This window comes from Fundulus heteroclitus, chromosome 12, assembly GCF_011125445.2.
Source record: "Fundulus heteroclitus isolate FHET01 chromosome 12, MU-UCD_Fhet_4.1, whole genome shotgun sequence".
NCBI lineage: Eukaryota > Metazoa > Chordata > Actinopteri > Cyprinodontiformes > Fundulidae > Fundulus > Fundulus heteroclitus.
In genome coordinates, this window is record NC_046372.1 from 25,134,167 (window position 1) to 25,155,525 (window position 21,359).

The window sequence follows — 21,359 nt, forward strand, 5'->3', positions numbered from 1 at the left end:
TAGCAAAAATGCAACAATAATTTTTTTTAAAACAGAGAAGCTATAACACGTTGGATGTTTCATAAAGCTCTGAACAAACAAAGGGATGGCAGATTGGATTATAATTTGTGTTTGTGTGTTTGTGCGCTCAAAGGTTGACGAAGGCAGCCACTGAGATTATTCATATGACTGATGAGTTTTTTCTGCACATGCCTCCAACTGGTTTGCTGATGGAGAAGACCGGAGCATCTGTTTCACATATGTGGCGTGTGGTCCATAGTTGCCATGATGCTTGTCCATAATTATAAGGTGCCCCCCTGTTAGAAAGGTCTGGACTGAACACATGCAAAAGCCAATAAGGGAATAAATAGCCCCAAGTGGGCGAATGTGAGACAGCCTAAACTGAGAAAGGACTAACAGGAAGACATCTGCTAATGGCCACTTCCCTAATTCGGAGAAGGAGCTGCTTTTTAAAAAGAAGAAAGAAAAATATGTTCAAGTATTTTAGTTGAGATGAAATGCAGAAAAATCAAAAATAACTTGTCAGGGATGGAAGTGTTGTCATTGGCAGCCGCCGATCCCGCGGATCCCACGGCCAAATGAGAGCTTTAAAAGATTGGCTTTCGGTGCCAAATCCCGTTTGCTTCCTGAAAAAGGATTTCTCAACAGAACAGACTGCGAGCTGAAAATAAGGAGCACAGTGACCTACATAGCCCTCTTTCTTCTCATCAATTCAGACGCTGTGCGTACGGGCCGTCGTTCAGACACATCCAACCTCTAAAACATTTAACGCTGGAACTAGTCAAATATTTGTGTTTTTTTTTTTAAAATGAAACACTATTAATTAAATGAGGGGACAATAAATCCACTTGGTTTTGTCTCAATACAAGGAGACGACAGAGGGGGGATTCCTTTGTCCACGTTTGCATGTTTGTCTGAGAAAAACTCAACCAGATTAAGTCAGATGATCCAACATGGAGATTATTTTACCTCCGCTCTCTGTGCTTGTTTTTATTTTCCCTCCTTTAACCAGGAGGTTTCTTTGGAAGCCAAAAAAATACACCTGGTTGACCCAAATTCAAGATGTTTGTACACGTCAGACCAATTGTAGGGTAGTTTTTTTGATAATTTTTTTTATAGAAAAACTACCAACTTTCGCTTTTTTACGGCAGACCAAGTCAAAGTAGTGAAGAGGAAGGAAACAGTTTTGTCTCATTTGTCTAAACGCTTTGCAAAGTGTGGTGAGCGTGGGCATTCAGCCTCTTTTACTCCACTGCAACTCTGGAGGAGGTGCTCAGGTCCACTGCTCAGGTGGGAGAACCTGTTGGCGGAACATTTCTTCATTCGTTCGTTCGTTCATTTATTCATTAATAGCCACACAGCAAGTCGGTGGAGTTTGTTTGCGGTGCAGCATGACAGTGTTATCAGAACAAATCTGGCCTTAATGAAAGAGAGGTTGTTGAATTACAAAAGGAATACGTGTGGCAGAAATGACAGCAGCCTGACCACAGCACATGGTAGAGGGAAGGCTGGACTGGTAGATGGAGGTGAATCCTGGGAAAAAGCTGTTAGCGGCACTAAAAGGGCTGGACGATCCAAAAAAAAAGCAAATTCAAAACAGTGCAGCTCTTAAAGAAAAGAATGCATGCTCTGAACTCTTTAAGGGGGGCGGAGCTTGGTCCCTGGGTCTGCGTTTCTGATTGGAGGATGAAACGACTGTAATATTACCCTACATGATAGAATGAAAAAAGGAAGGAAAATGGTTATTCTATTGAGCTTTTTATTTACCCTTTTTTTTCTATTATCGATACATTTATCGATCGATATAAAGTGTTATTGAATTATCGTCCAGCCATGGCTCTAACAGGTTTTTACGTCAGATAAGGGGAGTGGTGGCCTAGTTGTTAGAGCAGCTTGCTGCCATTCTGAGACGGCTCCAAGTATAACTGTTCGAACACCGTAGATACATTTTGTTGGAAAGTACAATTGCAATGACAATTAAAAGATTTCTTTCTTAAAAGACTTAAGATTGGGACGGAGAAACAATGAAGCTAAACGTACAGCCAGCTCACCGATCAATGGTTTAGATCAAAACAGGTTCATGTGTTAGGATGACCCAGACCTAAATCTGGCTGGGAAGCTTTGGCAATAAATGAAAAATGATCATCACAGACACTCCAGTTAGCAAAGAATGGGAAAAGTCGGCAGAACCCATCTGAATAGTTGCTGTAACAGCAAAGTGTGGTTGTTTTGAATAAAGTACTGACTCTGCCTGATAAATGCACGCCACACTTTTAAGACTTGTATTAGCAAAATATTGACAAAACTATGGAGAAGTTTCCTTCCACCGAACAATCACATACATACAAAAAAATTTACAAATTCATAGCGGCCCTTTCCTGAGAGTCACTTTCTTTTCTAAGCTGGAGACATTTAGAAACACGACACAGATTTATACTTTGTTGCAGCAAACACTTTATTCTATAAAAAGGTTACTTAAATGATTGTTGTTGAAACGTGGAGCTTGTTCGGAACAATTCAAAATAAAGTGGTAAAGTTATTTCTTTATTTTACTTTTTGAATATTGAAGGTACCTGCTCTTCTGTTTGGGGTTTCAGTCAAATCTGTGTGGAATGACTTCTAAGTCTTAGGTTCTAGTTTCAATATGGATGCAGGTTTGTTTTAAACTAAGCCAACCTGGATTATGAAACAGCTCAACCATGTTAAATGAATAATGAGTAATTTCTTACTAAAACTGGGGATCGTTTTTTTTTTCCTAAGACCTGATGTTGCAACAATTAGGAGTGAAAAAAGTATAAATTACTTATATTCAGTATATTTAATTACCTATCTGCAACAGATTTCTTTGCTTAATTGTAAGACAGTCAATTTATCATCATGGTTTGAACATTTTAAGATTTAAAAATCATATTTCAAGATTTGAAATATGAATTGGTCTTGCTACATGGACTGATACTTTAATTTTAAGTCCTTTTTTCCTCACATTTACTTTTTTATATTTTATGTATGGCCTCCTTTTGCTGTGGCACATGTTTGTGTTGATCTAAAGGATAAAATCTTAATACAATACATGGAAGTTGGTGGTTTATACATGAGAAAATCCAACAAAAGTCAACAGGTATACTGTAAAATGCTTATGCAAGACATTTAAATTGTATAAATTATGATCAAGATAAATAACAGACATTAATCATGGCACTTCTGTGATGGAAGAAGGAACTGCTGGCCAGCTCCCACTGTGTTTTCGGTAATTTGGGACTTTCCGAGTCAAATATGTTTTAAAGCATGACTGTTTTTGGTGAATTGCACAAACAAGATGAAGAAAGGATTTAGCAAGATCAGGGAACGTGTCATTATAGGACTGTTTTTTTTTAACCTTCCACTGAAAGGGGAACAAAAAAAAAAAATTGCTGGGAGAATTTCTGCAGATCGTTTCATTAAAGTGTGTTTAACACATCCTGCAGCTGTGTGGATCCACAGTTGATCTTAAAGAACTTACTGATGGTTTGCTGATTAACTATGAAGCTGCAGACGACGCCTTCATTGCTCCGTCCGGATGAGAAGCCGTTCCCTCTGAGGACGATGTTGAAGGACTCTGGAATGTAAACAAACGTCAGATTAAACTGCAAGGAGAAGCTTTCAGTGTGTCCCTGCTCTATGATCACATCTCTCACACAAATCTGCAGCTTTTCTTGGGAAAAACGTCTGAATGTGATTGCTGTGGAATGGAATATTTGCCCAAAACAAATCTGTGCAGAGAAAGAGGAACAAACTTCAACATCATAACCGATTAATCTTCATCAAAAGCTTTCCGTTTGGATGAAGTTTATAGTTGGAGCAGCTGAGGTTATCCTGAGACATCTCTGCAGGTATGCTGCAAAGCTGCTGGAGGACATAATGACGACTTTCCACCATTCCTGCTACATTCTATCAGGAATGTGGATTTACTATCAGGAAGTCCACAAAATGCAGTTCAAAGTCTTCAGCTGACCCAAAATGCTGCAGCAAGAGTTCTGATGAAAATCAACCAGAGGGATCCTATTTCTCCAATTTTATCTTCCCTTCACTGGCTTCCTGTTAAATCAAGAATAGAATTTAAAATTCTCCTTCTAACGTATAAAGCCCTTAATAATCAAACTCCATCATATATCAGAGCTCTGATTACCCCGTATGTTCCTAACAGAGCACTTCGCTCTCAGACTGCAGGTCTGCTGGTGGTTCCTAGAGTCTCTAAAAGTAGAATGGGAGGCAGATCCTTTAGCTATCAGGCTCCTCTCCTGTGGAACCAACTCCCAGTTTTGGTCCGTGAGGCAGACACCCCGTCTACTTTTAAGACTAATCTTAAAACTTTCCTTTGTGACAAAGCTTCTAGTCAGAGTGGCTCATGTTACTCTGAGCTATCTCTATAGTTATGCTGCTGTAGGCTTAGGCTGCTGGAGGACATCAGGGTCTATTTCTCTCACTCTGCTGAGTTCTCCTATTGCTCTCCAATCTGCTTTGTTTGTTGTAATTTCATCTTTTAACTTTTTGTTAAAAGATGTTGGAGGCATGTGTTCTATCATTTTTCTCTTCATAGAAGGTACACCTGGTCTGGCGTTCTGTTAGCTGTGACATCATCAGGGGAGGCAGATCATCCTCTATTGCCATCTAACATAGAAAGTACTCCTGGGTCAATGTGAGCTTCTGAGCTTTCTGTGTCTCTGCTCTGTCTTCTCTAACATAGAAAGTACTCCTGGGTCAATGTGAGCTTCTGAGCTTTCTGTGTCTCTGCTCTGTCTTCTCTAAGCCCCAGTGGGTGGAGGCAGATGAGCGTTCACACTGAGCCTGGTTCTGGTTCTGCTGGAGGTTCTCCTCCCTGTTAAAGGGGAGTTTTCCTCTCCACTGTCGCTTCATGCATGCTCAGTATGAGGGATTGCTGCAAAGCCATCAACAATGCAGACGACTGTCCACTGTGGCTCTACGCTCTTTCAGGAGGAGTGAATGCTGCTTGGAGAGACTTGATGCAACCTGCTGGGTTTCCTTAGAGAGGAAACTTTCTCACCAACCTGGAGGATCTGATGGAGTCTGACTTTGAAAAGGGCCTTTAGACGACAGGTGTTGCAAATGATCACTATATAAATACACTGAATTGAATACTGAATAAAATTGGATCCAGTTACCATTCACACACACGGTAGAGGGATCCACAGTCAGGATCTCTGTGCACGATCGCTTTAATATCTGCGGGATAAGAAAGAAAGATAGAAAAAAATTAAACTTAAAATGCATTCGCTGATGCTTAGACATGGCAGGAATAAATACATCAGGCCCTGACTGTTATTGGCTCTGTCAAGTTTAGAAAACAGATCAGGGAGCAACACCTGAGAAACGTCCCGCTCCTGATTGGCTGCGGGCGGGAAAAGGAGAGCGGCGAGGAGAACAGGAGGTAAAACAGCAGCTGTGTCAGCCTTTATGGGGAAATTATGCAAGACAATTACTGTTCCTCAGTTCTATTAAAAACCTCTCAGGGATCTTGGATTATCATATAAAGAGGCCTGTGTGAGCGCACTGTCATGGAGCCGCACTTCCCACTACGATTCAATAAATCAACAAAGCAAAAACTATGCAAATCCCAGCTCAGGGTGGGTAAGAGGAAGCATATTAATGGCAGTGGAGCACATTTGAGCCTTTCATTTGATGTCGGACAGAAGCTTAATCTGAGAAACGGAAGATGGAAGTGTTTACCGCAGTCTTGTTAGGGATGATGGTTCAATACCCGGTTGTCTGACAGCTGGGAGGAAATGGATCTGCTGCTCCTCCGATGCGCCTCTACTTTCCTGCTCTAATTACTTGCTTGGCAGTGTACAAGACGGGGAGAGATGGGCGACTATAGGAAAATAAAACAGTTTGCCTGCTTAGGCTTTAACCCGGGAGCAGACAAAGTTTCCCCCTTGAAGAGTTGAAACACTTTTTGGTGCAAAATAATTAAAAATCTGACTCATTTATGGAGCACATTTTCTTCTAAATTAACCATTTAGTTAAAGGATTAACGAATGTGATTTGGAACGTTTGGGGGATATTAGAGTAAACTCTCTGAATGTGGAAATGAGACGCCTCAGTTTGGTTTTATTTCTTGATCTGATGGCAAACATTATTTATGGGCTACGAGGGAGAGAAGGCAGACGTCCAAATATCCAGAGTCATTCAAATATCTCCGCCAGCATTGTAACTACCGGCTCTTAATAAACAAGCTTGTCTGATAGAGTTATAGGAAAATAAGGCAGGGGAAAAGTTACAGTGCACCACACAATTGTTGGCACCCTTGGTAAAGATTATTTCATCTTTTACAAATGAAGAAAAATTCAAGATGGCCAGAGTTGTTAGAAAGTCCTGTTTTTTCTCTCTGCTCAGGTGTCAGTTTTTGATCGCCATCCTGCTGAGAGACACGTTTTCAGATTTCTAGCGGATGCCTTGGGATTTTTAATTCAACACTTCACAGAGTCATGTGTCCTAGAGGTTTTCACACTGCAAAAACAGAACTAAAAATAAGCAACATTTTCTTGAAATGCATGAATTTGTCCTTGATTTTGAAAAAAAGTAAATAAGATTTTTGCACTTAAAACTAGGAACAACTCATCTTCATCATCTTATTTCAAGTGCATGTCTAGTTGTCTTATTTTTGGGGTCAATATACTCGTTCCACTGGCAGATAATCTTATTTACCTGCTCAAATCAAGGACATATTCACTGATTTCAAGAATATATTTTAATTTTAGTGTTGTTTTTGCAGTGCAGGGCCTGTGAGAGAGAAAGTGGCCCACAGCATTGCAGATCCTCCACAGTACTTAACAGTGGGCATCAGACGCCTTCACATAGTCGGGACCACCTGGTTCCAGGTGGAAGTCCCTGTAGCATTTAGCAAAGTCCACATGTTTCTGTGAGTGATGGTGGAGCAGAAAACACATTTTCCTGTCATGCCTCCCAAGCTCCTGGTTGCAAATGGACAACATCTACGGTTTGATATGGAGACAGTTTAGCCCCGGGCAGCTACTTTTAGTCGACGTTCCCTTACAGTGAACGTAAAAAAAAAAAAAAAAAAAAGTAAAAAGATTTTATCTTACTTATCATCCTCCAAACTCTTCATGTTGGTAAAGTCCTTGCCGAGTCTAATTTTTCCCTGTTTCCACTGATTTAAAATCTCTAATCATGGTCCTGGCTGTAAATATTGGTCATTTTATGCCAGTTGCTAAAATCTTTCCTGCAAAATGGGAACAAAAAGTAATACATTTTTTCTTTAAATTAGTGTATTTGTCCTTTATGTGAGCAAGCAAGTTTAAATGATCTGCAAATGAAATAAGATTTATGCACAGCTCATCTCCTTCATCAGATTTCTAGTGCGATATATCTACTTGTCTTATTTTAGGGGTCTAAATGCTCATTCCATTATCAGATCATCTTTTTTACCTAAATTAGGGGCAAATACACTCATTTCAAGAAAGTTTTACTCACTTTTATTTCCCTTTTTGCAGTGTTGGAGCCATTTCTGATTATAATGTACCAACAGACACCTGCTCAGCATGAATGGCTTGGTCTCTTGTTTTCCCATTTTGAAGCAAGGCTAAAAGAAATGAGCCTCATTTTTGTAACAATGAGAAACAGAATTACTAAATAAGATTATAGACACTCTCACCAACTTAAAAAGAATAAATTAAAAAAGAGATTTTGGTTACACTTAATTTATAGGAAAATTTAATGGTGATTTTGGCCAAAAAATATATTTTTTGATATGGGATTTGGTCCCCAAGTAATAAAGTGTTATAAAGTTGTTGTGACATCCTGTCACTGCAATGTAAGATGTATTTACTTTACATTTTTTACAACACTGCAAAAAGGGAATTTAAAGTAAGTAAATGTTGAAACAAGTGTATTCTCCATGATTTGAGCAGCAAAATAAGCCCATTTGCCAATTGAATGAGTATTTTAACCCTAAAATAGGATAATTAGATATCCTGCACGTGAAATAAGAGGATGGAGATGAATTGTTCTTATTTTAAGTGCAAACACCTTATTCCATTAGCAAATAGTGTTATTTAGCTGCTCAAATCAAGGACAAATACACTAATTTCAAGACAAATTTACTTAATTTGAGTTCCCTTTTTGCAGTGCAATAATCACGGGCAGCACATGGGTGGAAGGAGAGGCAAAATAACTACAGCCCAAAGTTTACCAAGATCCACACAGGTTGCAAAACTGATCTATGTTCAGGAACAAAATAATCTAAACAGTTCTTCCCCTCAGAGCTGCAGCTCAGATTAGAGAGGTTGACTAGAGTGCAGAAAAAAAAATCTAAAAAGCCTTTCAGAGCCTTAAAACCCAACTTTTCTGATCTCTTTCTGTGAGGATCCCCGAAGAGGCGGCTGAGATCCTGCAGCAAAAGGCTCCGCAGATGATCCCAAATCCCCCCAATCTGACGGCGAGGCGTCGAGGCCAACAACTGAGGAATCCAGGATTACTAATCAGAGAGGAATGCTGCTCGTTTCGTTTGGATTCTGGAAACATCCCCTGATCTCAGCGTCTTCAGAGAGGATGGAACAGAGGGAGCTGGACTTTTTCACCACTGCTCAGAACCTTCAAAGCTCTTCAGGAAAAGATGCAATAGAACAAAAGGGGGGGGGGGGGGGGGTTTGAGGCCGCATGGTGAAACTGTGCACTACGCGTCATCCCTGATGATAATGCTGATTAACACCAGATGACCTCACTTTCTGTTGAAATCGCTGCACAAGTTTCACTTCCACAAAGTCCCAGAGTTTGGCTAAATTAAGACTGACGTGTTTTGCATCTACCAAGGTTTATATACACGACATAAATTAAAGGCAGGACACCCACAGAGATGTTATTTTGGCGCTTAGAGATTTGCATGAATGTTAATCACAAAAGAATATTAAGAGAACTGATTAAACAAAGATCAGATTTCCATTCTCGTGTCCGTTGCAGGAGAAACGGTTGAAAGCAGCAGACTTAGAGCGCGGTGCATGCATCGGTCCCTCTGAAAGCAGCAGCATAACTCACAGCTCGCTGCATTCTGCGCCGGCCGTCAGGAGCAAGTCCCGCCCTTTGGCTCTGTGTGCCTCCAGCTGCGTGTCCGACAGCTCCGTGGAGTTCTGGCCTTCTCCTAAACACTGCTGGCCTTGTCTGCAGATGCAAAGCCCCACTCGGGCCAAAGTGCTCTACGGGGCAGTGGGTTCTAACAAAGCTCCACCTTGGCTGACACAATTCAGTCTGAAGGCTGCAGCAAATGGAAAGTATCACTAACGTGCTGGCAGAAGACGAGGAGGCCGGACGCTCACGCTGGAGGGGACCGCTACTCTCTGACGGCTGTTGGCTAATTTGGCTTTTCTGTTGCCCCGGCTCATATTTATCCATACAGCCTAACCTCATGCAGTGGAAACGTTGTGTGCAGTCGTGGTGGAGAGACATTTAGCTCACTCACTTCTCTTCATATAGAAAAGCAAAGACTCAGACAGAAACGGCGTGCGTCCAAACTTACGGAGTTGACAATGCCTTTGAGAGCGTGGAAGCCATCTTTGACAGGAAACACGTTGTCTTTGGAGTCGGCGATCTTAGCGAGCTGTTGGAATGATGGAAAAGAGGAGTAAACAAGCGGCGGCGCGGCTCTAACCGTGCTCCCTGCCTTCCCTCTGCATGGCTGAACGCTGCCTTTCCTCTCATTTCGCGGGCAGGAGGAGACGGAGCAGATGGCAGGACTGTGGCAGACACTTTGCTCAACTATTAAAAAAAAACAAAAAATGATCGCAGCCCAAAGCGGGAGCAGTGCTGCCTTTGTGGTGTTGTTGTTTTTTTGGGGGGGACTTAATAAGTGCTTGTGGCAGGATGGTTACCAATGGTTACAAGGGACGGGCCACCATGTTGGAAGAGAAATTGTGAAACTGCAGACATCACTGACAAGAGAAGGACACAGCAGCGCTCAGATGGCCTGAAGACACTTAAAGACACAGTATGAGAAAAACTCTGGAGCGATGGAGATAAATATGATCATAAAAAACAAACTTAACTGTAAAAGTCCAGCATAGACTATACTTTATATACCGCTGTGCTTCATTTAAAGATATATTACTGAAGTAAAAATAACTGGTCCTTTACAGATTGCTAGCTTAAATGTTTAATCAGCTGAGAACATCCTCACTGGTTCATCTACATAATCAATAATCAGAACCAATAACCTTAAAAACAGCAGCAAGTCTGAAACAGAGAGTTACCAAGATGAGGAATTAAACAACAAAATGGAAACATTTACAGGAACTTTAGACAGAACCTGTTAGCACAGGGACATAATTCACTTCCTGTTAGTTTCTTTTCAAGCTGGAGCTGCTTTCATGCTTTCATTCTGTTTTTAACGCAGATTTATTTTAATGATATAATTACGGTGAAGAGAGAAATGACGACTTGGCACATTTTCTGCCGCTTCCACTAATGTTTCACTCACCGCTTCTGCATCTTTATGTAGTCTTTGTGAACTGATTCATGCCGCTGTGTTGTTATTAATCTGAGGTTATATGTTGGCACATTCCTGATAAGGATTATTTAATTTAAACTACATCCTTCACCCAAATTTATCAATATTTAGAACGTGTTTTATTGAACAGAACTGAGTTTAGGTCTTAAATCTATTCTCCACAGCTACTTTCTAACAGTTTCAGACGCAGAACTACTTAACACGGCTTCTCCTCACAGGTAAACCCGGTTCAAATGTTCTCCCATCCTGCCAAAGTCTCCTGTGCAGAAACTCTACGCACCGTGCAAACATTCAGCGACGGGCTTCTTGCAGATGAGGACTAAAGCTCGCTTACCTGCTGCTCGTCGAAGTCCTTCACACCAACGCAGTAAACACGAGCGCCGTATTTCCTGGCTTCATCAGCCTGCAGCTCAGGAGAAGGACGCGCGGCAGGACGGACGAGGAGGTAAAAAGATGGAGAGAAGCTCAGTGAGAAAGAAATACACGTGAGATGTGAGACTGGCAGCAGCGTCGCTCAGGAAGACGAGGCTCACCTGCTCCACGGTGTAGGAATGGACATAAACTCCCAGTTTGCCGTCTGTCAGAGCCAGGATGATGCTGGAGGACGTGGTGGACTGCTGTTTTATCTGGGCTGTAGCCTTCAGCGTGGAATACAGCGGCTTTAGGCTCATTTCAAACGTGATCAAACACATTCACAACTTTTACATCTCACACCTCAAACGTGTTGCCTGTGCAAAGTCTCAGTTATCCGGGTCATCGCAACAGCAAACAGGCTTAAATCGGAGGCAACCGGACTTCCGCTCAGTTACTTATTGCAAAACAGCAACAAAAGAAACGAAGAATCTCGCTGAAATAGATCTAGAGTTTCCAGATCCATTCCTGAACAGCTGCCCTTCATGCTGGTGAAGATTCTCAGTCATTCAGGTCATTCCAAAAAAGTTAAAAAACAAAACAACTGGACTTTTTTCTGAACTTTGAAGACGTTTTGCTTCCCGTCCAGAATGTGAATATTTGGACAAAGAAGACGGTTTGAAAGGCTTGAAGGAAGCCATCGACGTTCAGAGAGAAAAAAACAACTTTAAACAGAGGAGGAGGACTTTGGTTTAAACTTTCTAAAACTTACAACACAGCGAAAGGTTTGATTCCATCAGAGTTTCACCTCAGTCCTCACCTCCATGCAGGTGACCACATCTGCTCTGAGTGGATCAGTTTCGGTTTAATTTGCACGTTATCTACGCCATAACAACGCCGTTTTGGGCAATAATATAAAGCTTGGAACTCCACTTTACTCCAGACATTTGAATTAGGAAAGCTTTCTGGATGGGAAGCAAAATGTCTTCAAACTTCGGAAAAAAAAAGTCCAGTTTTTGTTTTTTACCTGTTTTACAATGAGCTGCCCTTCATGTTTATATTTATGCCTGAAGCATTCTGTATATTCTAAATTAGGGCCTGCATGGTGGTGGTACCACTGTTGCCTTGGTCCAGACGTCCTTCTGTGTGGACTTTGCATGTTCTCCCTGTGCGTGTGTGGGTTCTCTCCAGGTACTCCGGTTTCCTCCCACAGTCCAGAAACATGACTGTTAGGTGAATCGGTCTCTCCAAACCGCCTTTATGTGTGTGTTTATGCATGGTCAGTGGTCCGGTGTGTCTCTGTGTCTCCCTGTGATGGACTGACGACCTGGCCAAGGCTTTGCTTTGAATATTTTTCATGCTGTTTTAAAAGCGTTAATCAGATTTAAATAAAGTAAACACGAGCAAACCAAAGGGCTAACCCACCTCTTTTATTCCTTCGTGCATGTACGTTTCACCTGCTGGCGAAATGGCGGACAAGTCACTCAGGCCTTTTTCAATTTGATTCCTGAATGGAAACAGAGAATAAATGCTTTACATGTGGGTACGGTTCTCTGCAAGGCGTAGTTGTTCCTGTTTTTGTTATATTGAGAGAGAGAATATTCATCTTAGTCCCTTATTTTAATAATGTGCAATGAGATGCGGTTTAAAGCTGAAGTCTCTGAAGCTGTGGGAAACCATAAACTATATATAAAAAAAAAATACAGACTTATTTTAGGAAGAAAAAGGAAATGAAAGTGGGTGAATTCTAGGGTATAAATAGTCCAACTTGAAAAGAACAAGAATACAAACAAAGCAAAACTACTAGTGCTAAGTTTATGAATCAAATCTGAAATATGAAAGGAAACAACACAAAACTCTGTTATATTTGGGAATTTAATCTGGAGATTTTCCCTTAAATCAAAAACTAAAAGAAACAAGTTCAGATTTTCTGAAATAATACAGCGTTCATCTGCTGTACATGCTCAATTAAGAGCAGCAGGTTCTCGATTTAATCAGAGCCTGCAGGAATACAACATAATTGTTTGGCTAGTTTTTTTTTTTTTTTTTGTTCTAGGCAGCATTAATGCAGTAATCTGACCTTAAAAGATAATAACATTATTTCTTGTTTAAAATAAAATATTTGCAGAAACTTCCCATCATACCTCTTCTATCGTGCTTATTTCTGGTTGCAATTGACAATGAAACACAGTGAAACTTAAAAACAAGTAAAGAGAACTAAAGCAATAGAATTAACTGATTAAGATTGTTTTTGCCATATTCTGCTTTGCAGGAATGTTCTTATTTTGTTCATAAATTGCATCACATAATAAAGTATTATATTTAAAATATCTGATATTTTGGAGCAGCGTCGGCAATGTTGGTAACGGGGAAAAGCCAGTCTGGCGATCGTTTGACTTCCATGAACCATGAATTGTCTCAAGTCTTTCTGCACCTGCAGCTAACAGTAGACACATTGTGTTACATCTTACAGATACTAGGGCTGAACGACTTTGGAAAATAATCTAATTGCAATTTTTTATCTTAATATTGCGATTTAATGTGATTCCCCCCCACAGTTTAATTTATCATGTCTTTTCAAACATACACAAAACAACAAATCAAGTTGTTTCCATGCCGTGCAGATTAGTTGCTAAAAGACCCGCAGCATCTAAACTTGGAGCAGAAATGACGCGTTCTGCCTACGAAATATTTTATTAACCACAAGCAACGAAAACGGCCACTAAATAAAGTTGTTTGTAAACAAGGACTTTTAATGTTTCTATTAATCAGAATATTATTTAAGAGAACAGCTTTTAATTGATCTGGACATCAATCCTTGTGGAACATAAAGTGCAACCAACAAGCAAGTCTATGTATTAAACTGATTGACCTGTACTTAATGCTATGTATGATTATATAAACTCTAAAACAAGTAATAAAATTAGATTATCTCACTGCTGCAACTGTCTTCCCTTCCATGTGAAGCAAACCCACTTTAAACATTTTACCAACACTTAATGGACGTGTCTAATTCCCTAATTGTTACAAAGCCAAAAATTGCAGACATCTGCGATTTGGAAATTGCGTTTTTTAAAATCGTGATTATATTGAAAATGCGATTAATTGTTCAGCTCTAACAGATACTCTAAAAAAACTCAAACATTTGGTTATGTGAACCTTATTCCAGTTTAAAGAAAGTTAATATTTCATTTTCAGAACCAAAGTGATTGAGTCACTGGAGCTATTGCACATCTCACCTGCCAGTCCTCTGCCTTTAGAGCAAGAAAAGCTTTAATAAAGTTAAAAAAGTATTTACCCACCTTGCGCCTTGACTTTTTACCTATTTTGTTACATACAACCCTGTACTTTCAATGTTTATCAAATCATATTTTCTGTTGTGAATCAGTACAAAACAGTCCAAATTGTTGAAGTGAAATCAGAAAAATCTAAATTAAAAAGGAATTGAGAAAATTAAAAACTGGAATTTGGTATGCGTGTACGTATCCCCACATTTTGCTGTGAAGCCTTTACTTAGTGTTAAAAAAAGAAGAAATGTTTTGAGTTTGCCAAAAGGCACTTTGGCAATTCTCCAAATGTATGAAGGAAGGTTCTCTGGTCAGATGAGACTAAAATTTTACTTTTTGGCCACCAAGGAAAAAGCTTTCTGGAGCAAACCCAACATCACTCCAAGAAGTCCATCCCCACAGTGAAGCATGGTGTTGGAATGGCCTAGTCAAAGCCCAGACCTCAATCCAACTGAGAATCTGTGGCTAGACTTGAAGATCGCTGTTCACAAGTGAAAAGCACCAAACTCTTTAATGATCCACTCTAATTCCAGGTTGTGATGCAAAAAAAAAAAAAAATTAAAATATAGGGGGTTGAATACTTTTGCAAGACTATGTATGTGCATAAACATCAAGTAATTAATTTAATATTAAAGTAACTAAACTGTAAACAGGAAATTGTACTTTTAACTTTTCCAAAAATCCTTTAGAACAGATGAAACTTGCATTGTTACCTGTTTCCAGTCAGAGGAAGCAGAACCTCAGCTTTGCCCGAAAAAACTATGAATGAGACTCTCATCTGTGGGCTGAGGAGAAAAGCAAAAACAAATTATGATGATTGACTTTATAATAAACAGCAAACATCAGGAGAATCAGATCACAGCCATCATCCACCCCTCACAGCCAATCATCTGTTTGTGGCTTATTTCAAGCTTTTAAAGTTCAGGGATGAAAATGAATAAATAATAAATAATAACTAACGATGCAAACAGAAGGAGCTCTTTTAATGTCACCTAATTTTAGTGCGTGACTTGAAGCAGCTTCTCAGGAAGTGATTAATCAGACTGGAAACATGTTGCGATGATGACGAGTCGCATCCTGCTGGACAAACACCACCTATACACCCTGTACCTGTCGCTTCTGACGGTGACGCAACATCAGCTCGGACCCCCCCCCCCCCCCCCCCGCCCTTATTGAATGTTTACATTCAATAAGGCGTCCGTCGCATGTCAGAGCGGACCGCGTTCGCAGATTTCTGCTTCACTGACAGGTGGTTTCTGTGTAAATATCCAGCTTTACTTTGGGAAAATCCATACAAACACAAATTAACATTCATTTCTCTGGCTTGGGTGAAGCGACGCATATTCTATTCTTATTCTTTTTTAGAATATTATTCTTTTTTATTCTAAAAAAGAATAATATCCCCAAATCAGGGAAAAGTTTAGTATTTTAGACATGCTGACAGGTTGCTGGTTCATATTCAAATCCATTTTATTTAGAATGTACATTTAAAAATAACTATTTGTTTAAAATCAGTGCTGTACAGGTCTAAAACACATCAAAGAAAATAAATATTAACAAAAAAACAATAAAAAAGACTGAAGTACAAATTAAAAGCAGAAACAGACATGCTTTCTAAACGAGACTTGAAACAGAAAAATCTCAATCTCTCACTGCAAAGATGGAACTACAAATAATAAAACTTTCTTAAAATTAGTATATTTGTACTTGAATAGTGCAGCTAAATAAGATTATCTGCAAATAGAATAAGATTTTTGAACTTAAAATAGGAACAACTCATCTCCATCATCTTATTTCAAGTGCAGGATATCTAATTATCTTATTTTAGGGGTCAAAATACTCATTTCATTGGAAGATCATCTTGTTTACCTGCTCAAATAATTGACAAATGCAGTAATTTGAAGAAAACTTCCCTTGTTTTTAGTTTCTGCAGTGCTGTGCCAGAACTTTGCTCTCTCTGGAGGTGGTGCTGCTCATCTTGCTTTAAAAACACAGCAGCCCAGGACTTGCAGCAGAGGCTCGAACAGAACAAACATCTTTAGCAGATCACATATCTGAACTGTTTGCAACGCTGGAAAGTCGAAACCATACATTTACCATTTGTAACCGCATTTAATTATAACAATGCAACAAAGCTTGAGCTTGGAGGACAGAATTAAAAGCAGAACTAAATATTTACCTTGAAGACCTCATCTGTGATTTCTCTGTTGATTTTCCTTGTAATATGAGTCCCATTAGATGTTGGGATGATAAAAACAGACCAGATTTTCTTACGCAGTTAAAGTTTATCTTGCGAACAGTTATCCTGCTGCAGCCTGGAGAACTCAGTCCAGCTCAATTAGCGTTTAAGATTTATGGCATTGAGCACAAAAAAAAAATGAAAAAGTGACGGATAAGATATAATATAATACAGCTTAACGCCGCATTTAAAATGAGAGCTGTGCAAAGACTGAAGTTGGCAAGTAATTAAAAAGCTTCTGATTTCACATTAAAGGCTTTGTCTAAACATTTAACAAAGAACAGATTCTTTTCCAACACAGTCTGAGCTTTATGAAAACCTTTTAACTTTTCAAAAGGTAGTTTTTAACTAGTCAAATCTTTATTGTGAAAACAGGAGGGGTGAGAGGTAGGGATTTTTTCTCTTATAGTAAAAATGCAGCTGAATGCGACGCATGCATTACATGCAGGTTCCAAACCTGAAGTCGGGATCTTAAGCTCAAACCCGATCACCGTGTTGCTTTTTATTCATTCTGCAAAGACATGAGAACCACGAGAAGCCACATCTCTGCCCACTAAGGGAATTTCCTATTTATATCATAGTTTCTTCTTAAAGTGACTATTAATTCCTGTCAGCTCTACACCGCAGCTACAGTCTAAACATGGCTATATAAAAAAAATACGCCGCAAACCGAGAAAATAATATGCCACAATTCCTTCTCGGTCACAGTCTGTCTTGCAAACAATCCAAAAACAATTGTGCAATTTCCCCAAACCTAGAACTAATGATGTAATGGAGCACCAAAGAGAACATTTCTGTAAACAAAGCCTTAAAATCATTGCACAAAAGCACCTTATTCCCTCACTTTTTGTGATTCATAAAGGACAAATATATGCAACATGTCCCTCAGACTCTGACACAAACATCTTTTATATTTTGCACACACTAATGGAGAAAAAAACATGTTTATTGTCTGTATGTCCAGAAAAGAATTTCACCACAGTAACAACTATAAAGAATCTTGTAATTATAAAAAATGTAATGCATGACGTGAAACAATAAGTAGTTTGCTAAATGTCCTCAGTAACGTTCCACTACGAATGCAAACAATTAACTTACGGTTAATTGTCGGTTAATAGTTTACTAGATTAAAGTTCCTACCATCCAATTAAAGGTAACTCACCCCCAAATCAGCTTTTTTTTCTGTTAACATGGTTGTCTTATAGTGCTGTCTACATATCCTGGTGATTATTTTGACAATGCCCTGCATGTTTATTTTAAATCTTGCTTTATTGGCCTAAAACCATCAGTGTGGCGCCCTCCTGGGGTTAAACCAGTGTCTTGCAGTGGATTTTGAATCAGTATTGCTATTGGTTGAAAAGCTTTTGTGACGTCATTTGGAGAAAGGCATGTCAGCAGTTCTGCCGCTGTGGAGTATGAAAGCAGCTTCGTCTTCTGCCTTCGATTTTCAGGTTAAAGATTTATTAGCTTAGCATTTAGTCAGTTTATTTAGCATTTATTTAGCTTTTACTAGTAGCCCAGACCACGCCCCCCTCCCCCCATGTTCCCTGTGGTTCACCAGGCTCCGCCTTCTCTCGCCACGTTTTTCAAACATGCGATTGGGCGGAGTCAGACTAGTTACATTTGAACTGATAACGTCCGCTTTGACAGGCCTTTCAGTGTAGTTTGGCCCCCATCCAAAAGAGGGCGCTGCTGCTGCTGCTCACCCGTAAGCAGAGCCAGACCACAGTAGTTAAAAGAGAAATAATCATGGCAGCGGCATAAAGAACAGGAACGTGAAGCGGTCCAAACAGAGTCCGGTGTGGGACTGGGATCAAAAATGCACTTATATTATATTTAAAAACCAAACCACATAAACAATGAACAGCTGCTTAAATGAACAGCTAAACCGTGCTTTTTACTTACAGAGGGCGCGGATGTGACATCACTACTACTTTATTCATAAAGCACTTTAAAACAACAGCTGTGACAAAGTGCTGCACAGACAATAATCAATAAACATTTACGATGGAAAAAACACAAAAGATCGCAATAGAAATATAAAAAAAAGAATAAGAGCAAAAGTCTTAACTTGTGTAAAAAGCCAAGGGATAAAAATGTGTCTTAAAGCGAGTTTTAGAAGTGGACATTAAAGTAGAACGTCTGATGTGGAACGGCAGAACGTTCTGTAACTTAGGAGCAGCAACACTAGAAGCTCCGTCTCCTCTGAGCTGAAGTTTAGACCTCAGACCTCCAGGAGGTCCGCTGACCCGAGGCAACGAGGAGGAGAAGGTGGATGAAGCAGCTCAGAGAGGGAAGATGGAGCCAGACCAAGTAAACTTTTAAAAAAGAAAAAAGACAGAGAAGCGGCGGCCATTACGCAGAAACATTGTAAGATGATGGAAAAAGACATGAAGCCATAATCACGGTGGATGGAGAGAGCTTTTGTGAAGGTTATAAGTGTTTCACTTATTTTAATCTATTCATCTTATTTGTTTCTATTCAGTAACCTAATGGGTTAAAAACGTGTGAGAAAACCACAATTCTTTGTTCATTCAGTCTATTTAATACAGGTGGTGTAATACATTGTTAAACTATAAAGATGCGCTCCTCTCTAGCTTCAGCATATTAAACATTTAGCCCTTCATGTTATGGAAAGACCCTCTTTATTTAAGAGAACACTCAACTTTTTAAGAAAATGGTCGCTTATCAATGAACCGCCAGCAGATTGATAAGATCAGTTAAGTTTAGATGAACTAGTTTAACGCTAACTTGCACCCCTACTTGCCACCTCTGCTGCAGACCCTCGCAGCGCACCGACGGCCCCCCCACAGGGAGGGCTAAAACTTCCAATAATCAACTAAGGCCAGCGTTTCCCTTTAGAGATGCGAAGCTTTGGGAGCATAAGGAGAGGTGCTGATTTTTCTCCAGCACATGACACATGGCCCAGTCGCCTTCCTCCCCCACAGACGCGGCGCAGTCTTCAGAGCAGATCTGGCAGGGAGGAGCAGGAAGAGGCGCGTCCACGCGTTCCTACGTTGGACCTAAAAGCAGACACCTCTGCGGACGAGGAGCGTGGGCGGGGGGGGGGGGGGGGGGGGGGAGCGGGGTCGTGACGGTTTCTGCTTCTAGGAGAAGACTTTGGACGAAGAGGCGCTGATGCCAGAGCCGAGGACAAATCTGAGGACGGTGATGGGGGGGGGTGATGAAGTAGTCCAGTTTGCTCCACATGGCAGAACAGAAGTGCTCTTGGTGAGCGAGCATTGTTTAGCAGATTGTCCCCGTCGCCTTCCAGTGTTCTTTTGCTTTACTGTACATTGTCTGCCTGTCAGCCGTTCTGTGGTGGAAGCAGGGGATAAGTGTGGCGCCGGACCCCCCCGGTGCAAATGGCCATTCTCACAGCCCAGAAGACTGCTCCTCTCTGCCACCCACTCCCACCTGGTGCCTTTGCTATTTTTTTTTCAACCAACCACTTCATTCTGGCTGCGGCGCTACCGTCTGTACTGTGCTGGCAGGCGCCGTTTTGACTCAAACATTATGCAAGCTGAGCGCTCCGACTGCTTTTCAGCGCTTTTGTCTTTTATTAATTAGGACTAGAACAGGATGAGGGAAGATAGCTTGGAAAACAGGTGGGAAAGTCCTTTGAATCTGCGCGGCAGACGGCAAATAATGATGTCATTCACAAAGCCGCTTAGCTTAGAAAGCTGTTAAAGTACTCCATTTCCCCAACTTATGACAGTTTTATCTTTTCTAGAGAGAAACATTTTTCCATCAGCGCATATATTTCAAACAACACTCAGTAACCCCCCTCCATTAACGACAAACCCCTACAACTCCATGCATTAGCTGCACAACTACGTGGGTTTGTCTTATTTAAATGTTTAAATTCGATAAAAAATACCATTACATTTCCTTTTCAAATAATTGACTTTTGACTGGAGTGCCTCCATACTTGCCTCACAAATCGGTCGGTAAGGTTCTTCACGAAGGAGTAGATCTCATGCCAGTCGTTGGCAACGCTTGAAGACCTAAAGTGAGAAAAATAGAAACTTTGAGAGCAGAGCAAATAAAAGGCTGGGAGCAGATCTTCAAATAAAAGCAACCAAATCCATGTCGCTGCCCTCAGACTACAGGTCTGACCGTTTAACTAACAGACAGCGTTACAAAAGTCTGTCAATTTTAAAATGTTGATACTTTTTGTGGGAATTAAAAGCAAGTTATGGGGGAAAAAAACAGGAATTTTGGATAATTAAGGTTGTTCCTTAACCGTGATTTTAAATACAGTAAAGAATGTTTATATTTGGCATCATCTTTGGTAAAACCAACAGATTTTATGCAGCTCCACCTGAATATATTCCTCCATTAAATTCACATGAAACGCTGCGTTACTGCAGGGGTATTTAGGCCACGCCCCCTATACGCACCGTGCTTTCCTCCTCCAACATGGCGCACACGTAAACCCATAAAAAAACGTGACTCATTTTGAGTTTATTGGGTAAATATATATATGATGTATTTATTAATGGATTTCAATGTTACTGAAACCATTTGCAGATTTTTACACTTAGGTTTGGATCTGATAGTTGGTTTTAATTACCACAAATTTCAGTTCATTAATTCCCATAATTTCTGTGAAAAGCTTCATATTTGGGATAATCCCAAAATTTCCAAACATCAAACGTTTCTGGAAAGTTTCTACCATTTTGCAACCTTACCTATAAACCCCTCAGATTTGCAAAAAACAAAAAATGTTTACCCCACACAAAAAGCAAGAATGTTTTAGGCCTGAAGTTTTCAACTGAAGTGAAGTTTAGTCTGAATATGTACCAAATTGTCTTCTTTTTGAATTACCTGTTAATCTCTGAATGTGAATTTTTATTTTCTTATTTTTATTTAAGCAGCTGGAAGTTGGAAACCTTCAAAGTTAAACAGCTTCAACCTGGAGAGAGCATTTATATGTCCAATGTTACATTGTTTAAATATTTCTATT

The 21,359-nt window shown here is 40.1% G+C and overlaps 1 protein-coding gene across 1 annotated transcript in view; it reads right to left on the bottom strand.

Moving 5' to 3' along the window:
• antxr2a (ANTXR cell adhesion molecule 2a) overlaps positions 1-20,397 on the bottom strand; it is a gene marked incomplete at its 5' end in the record, with an annotated part of 99,559 nt that extends 79,162 nt beyond the window's left edge. The window contains 8 exon segments of the mRNA XM_036144337.1: positions 3,500-3,595; positions 5,160-5,220; positions 9,527-9,607; positions 10,848-10,916; positions 11,047-11,151; positions 12,290-12,371; positions 14,865-14,936; positions 20,326-20,397. Coding sequence (XP_036000230.1) covers positions 3,500-3,595; positions 5,160-5,220; positions 9,527-9,607; positions 10,848-10,916; positions 11,047-11,151; positions 12,290-12,371; positions 14,865-14,936; positions 20,326-20,397 — 638 coding nt within the window.
• Positions 20,398-21,359: the final 962 nt, after the last annotated feature.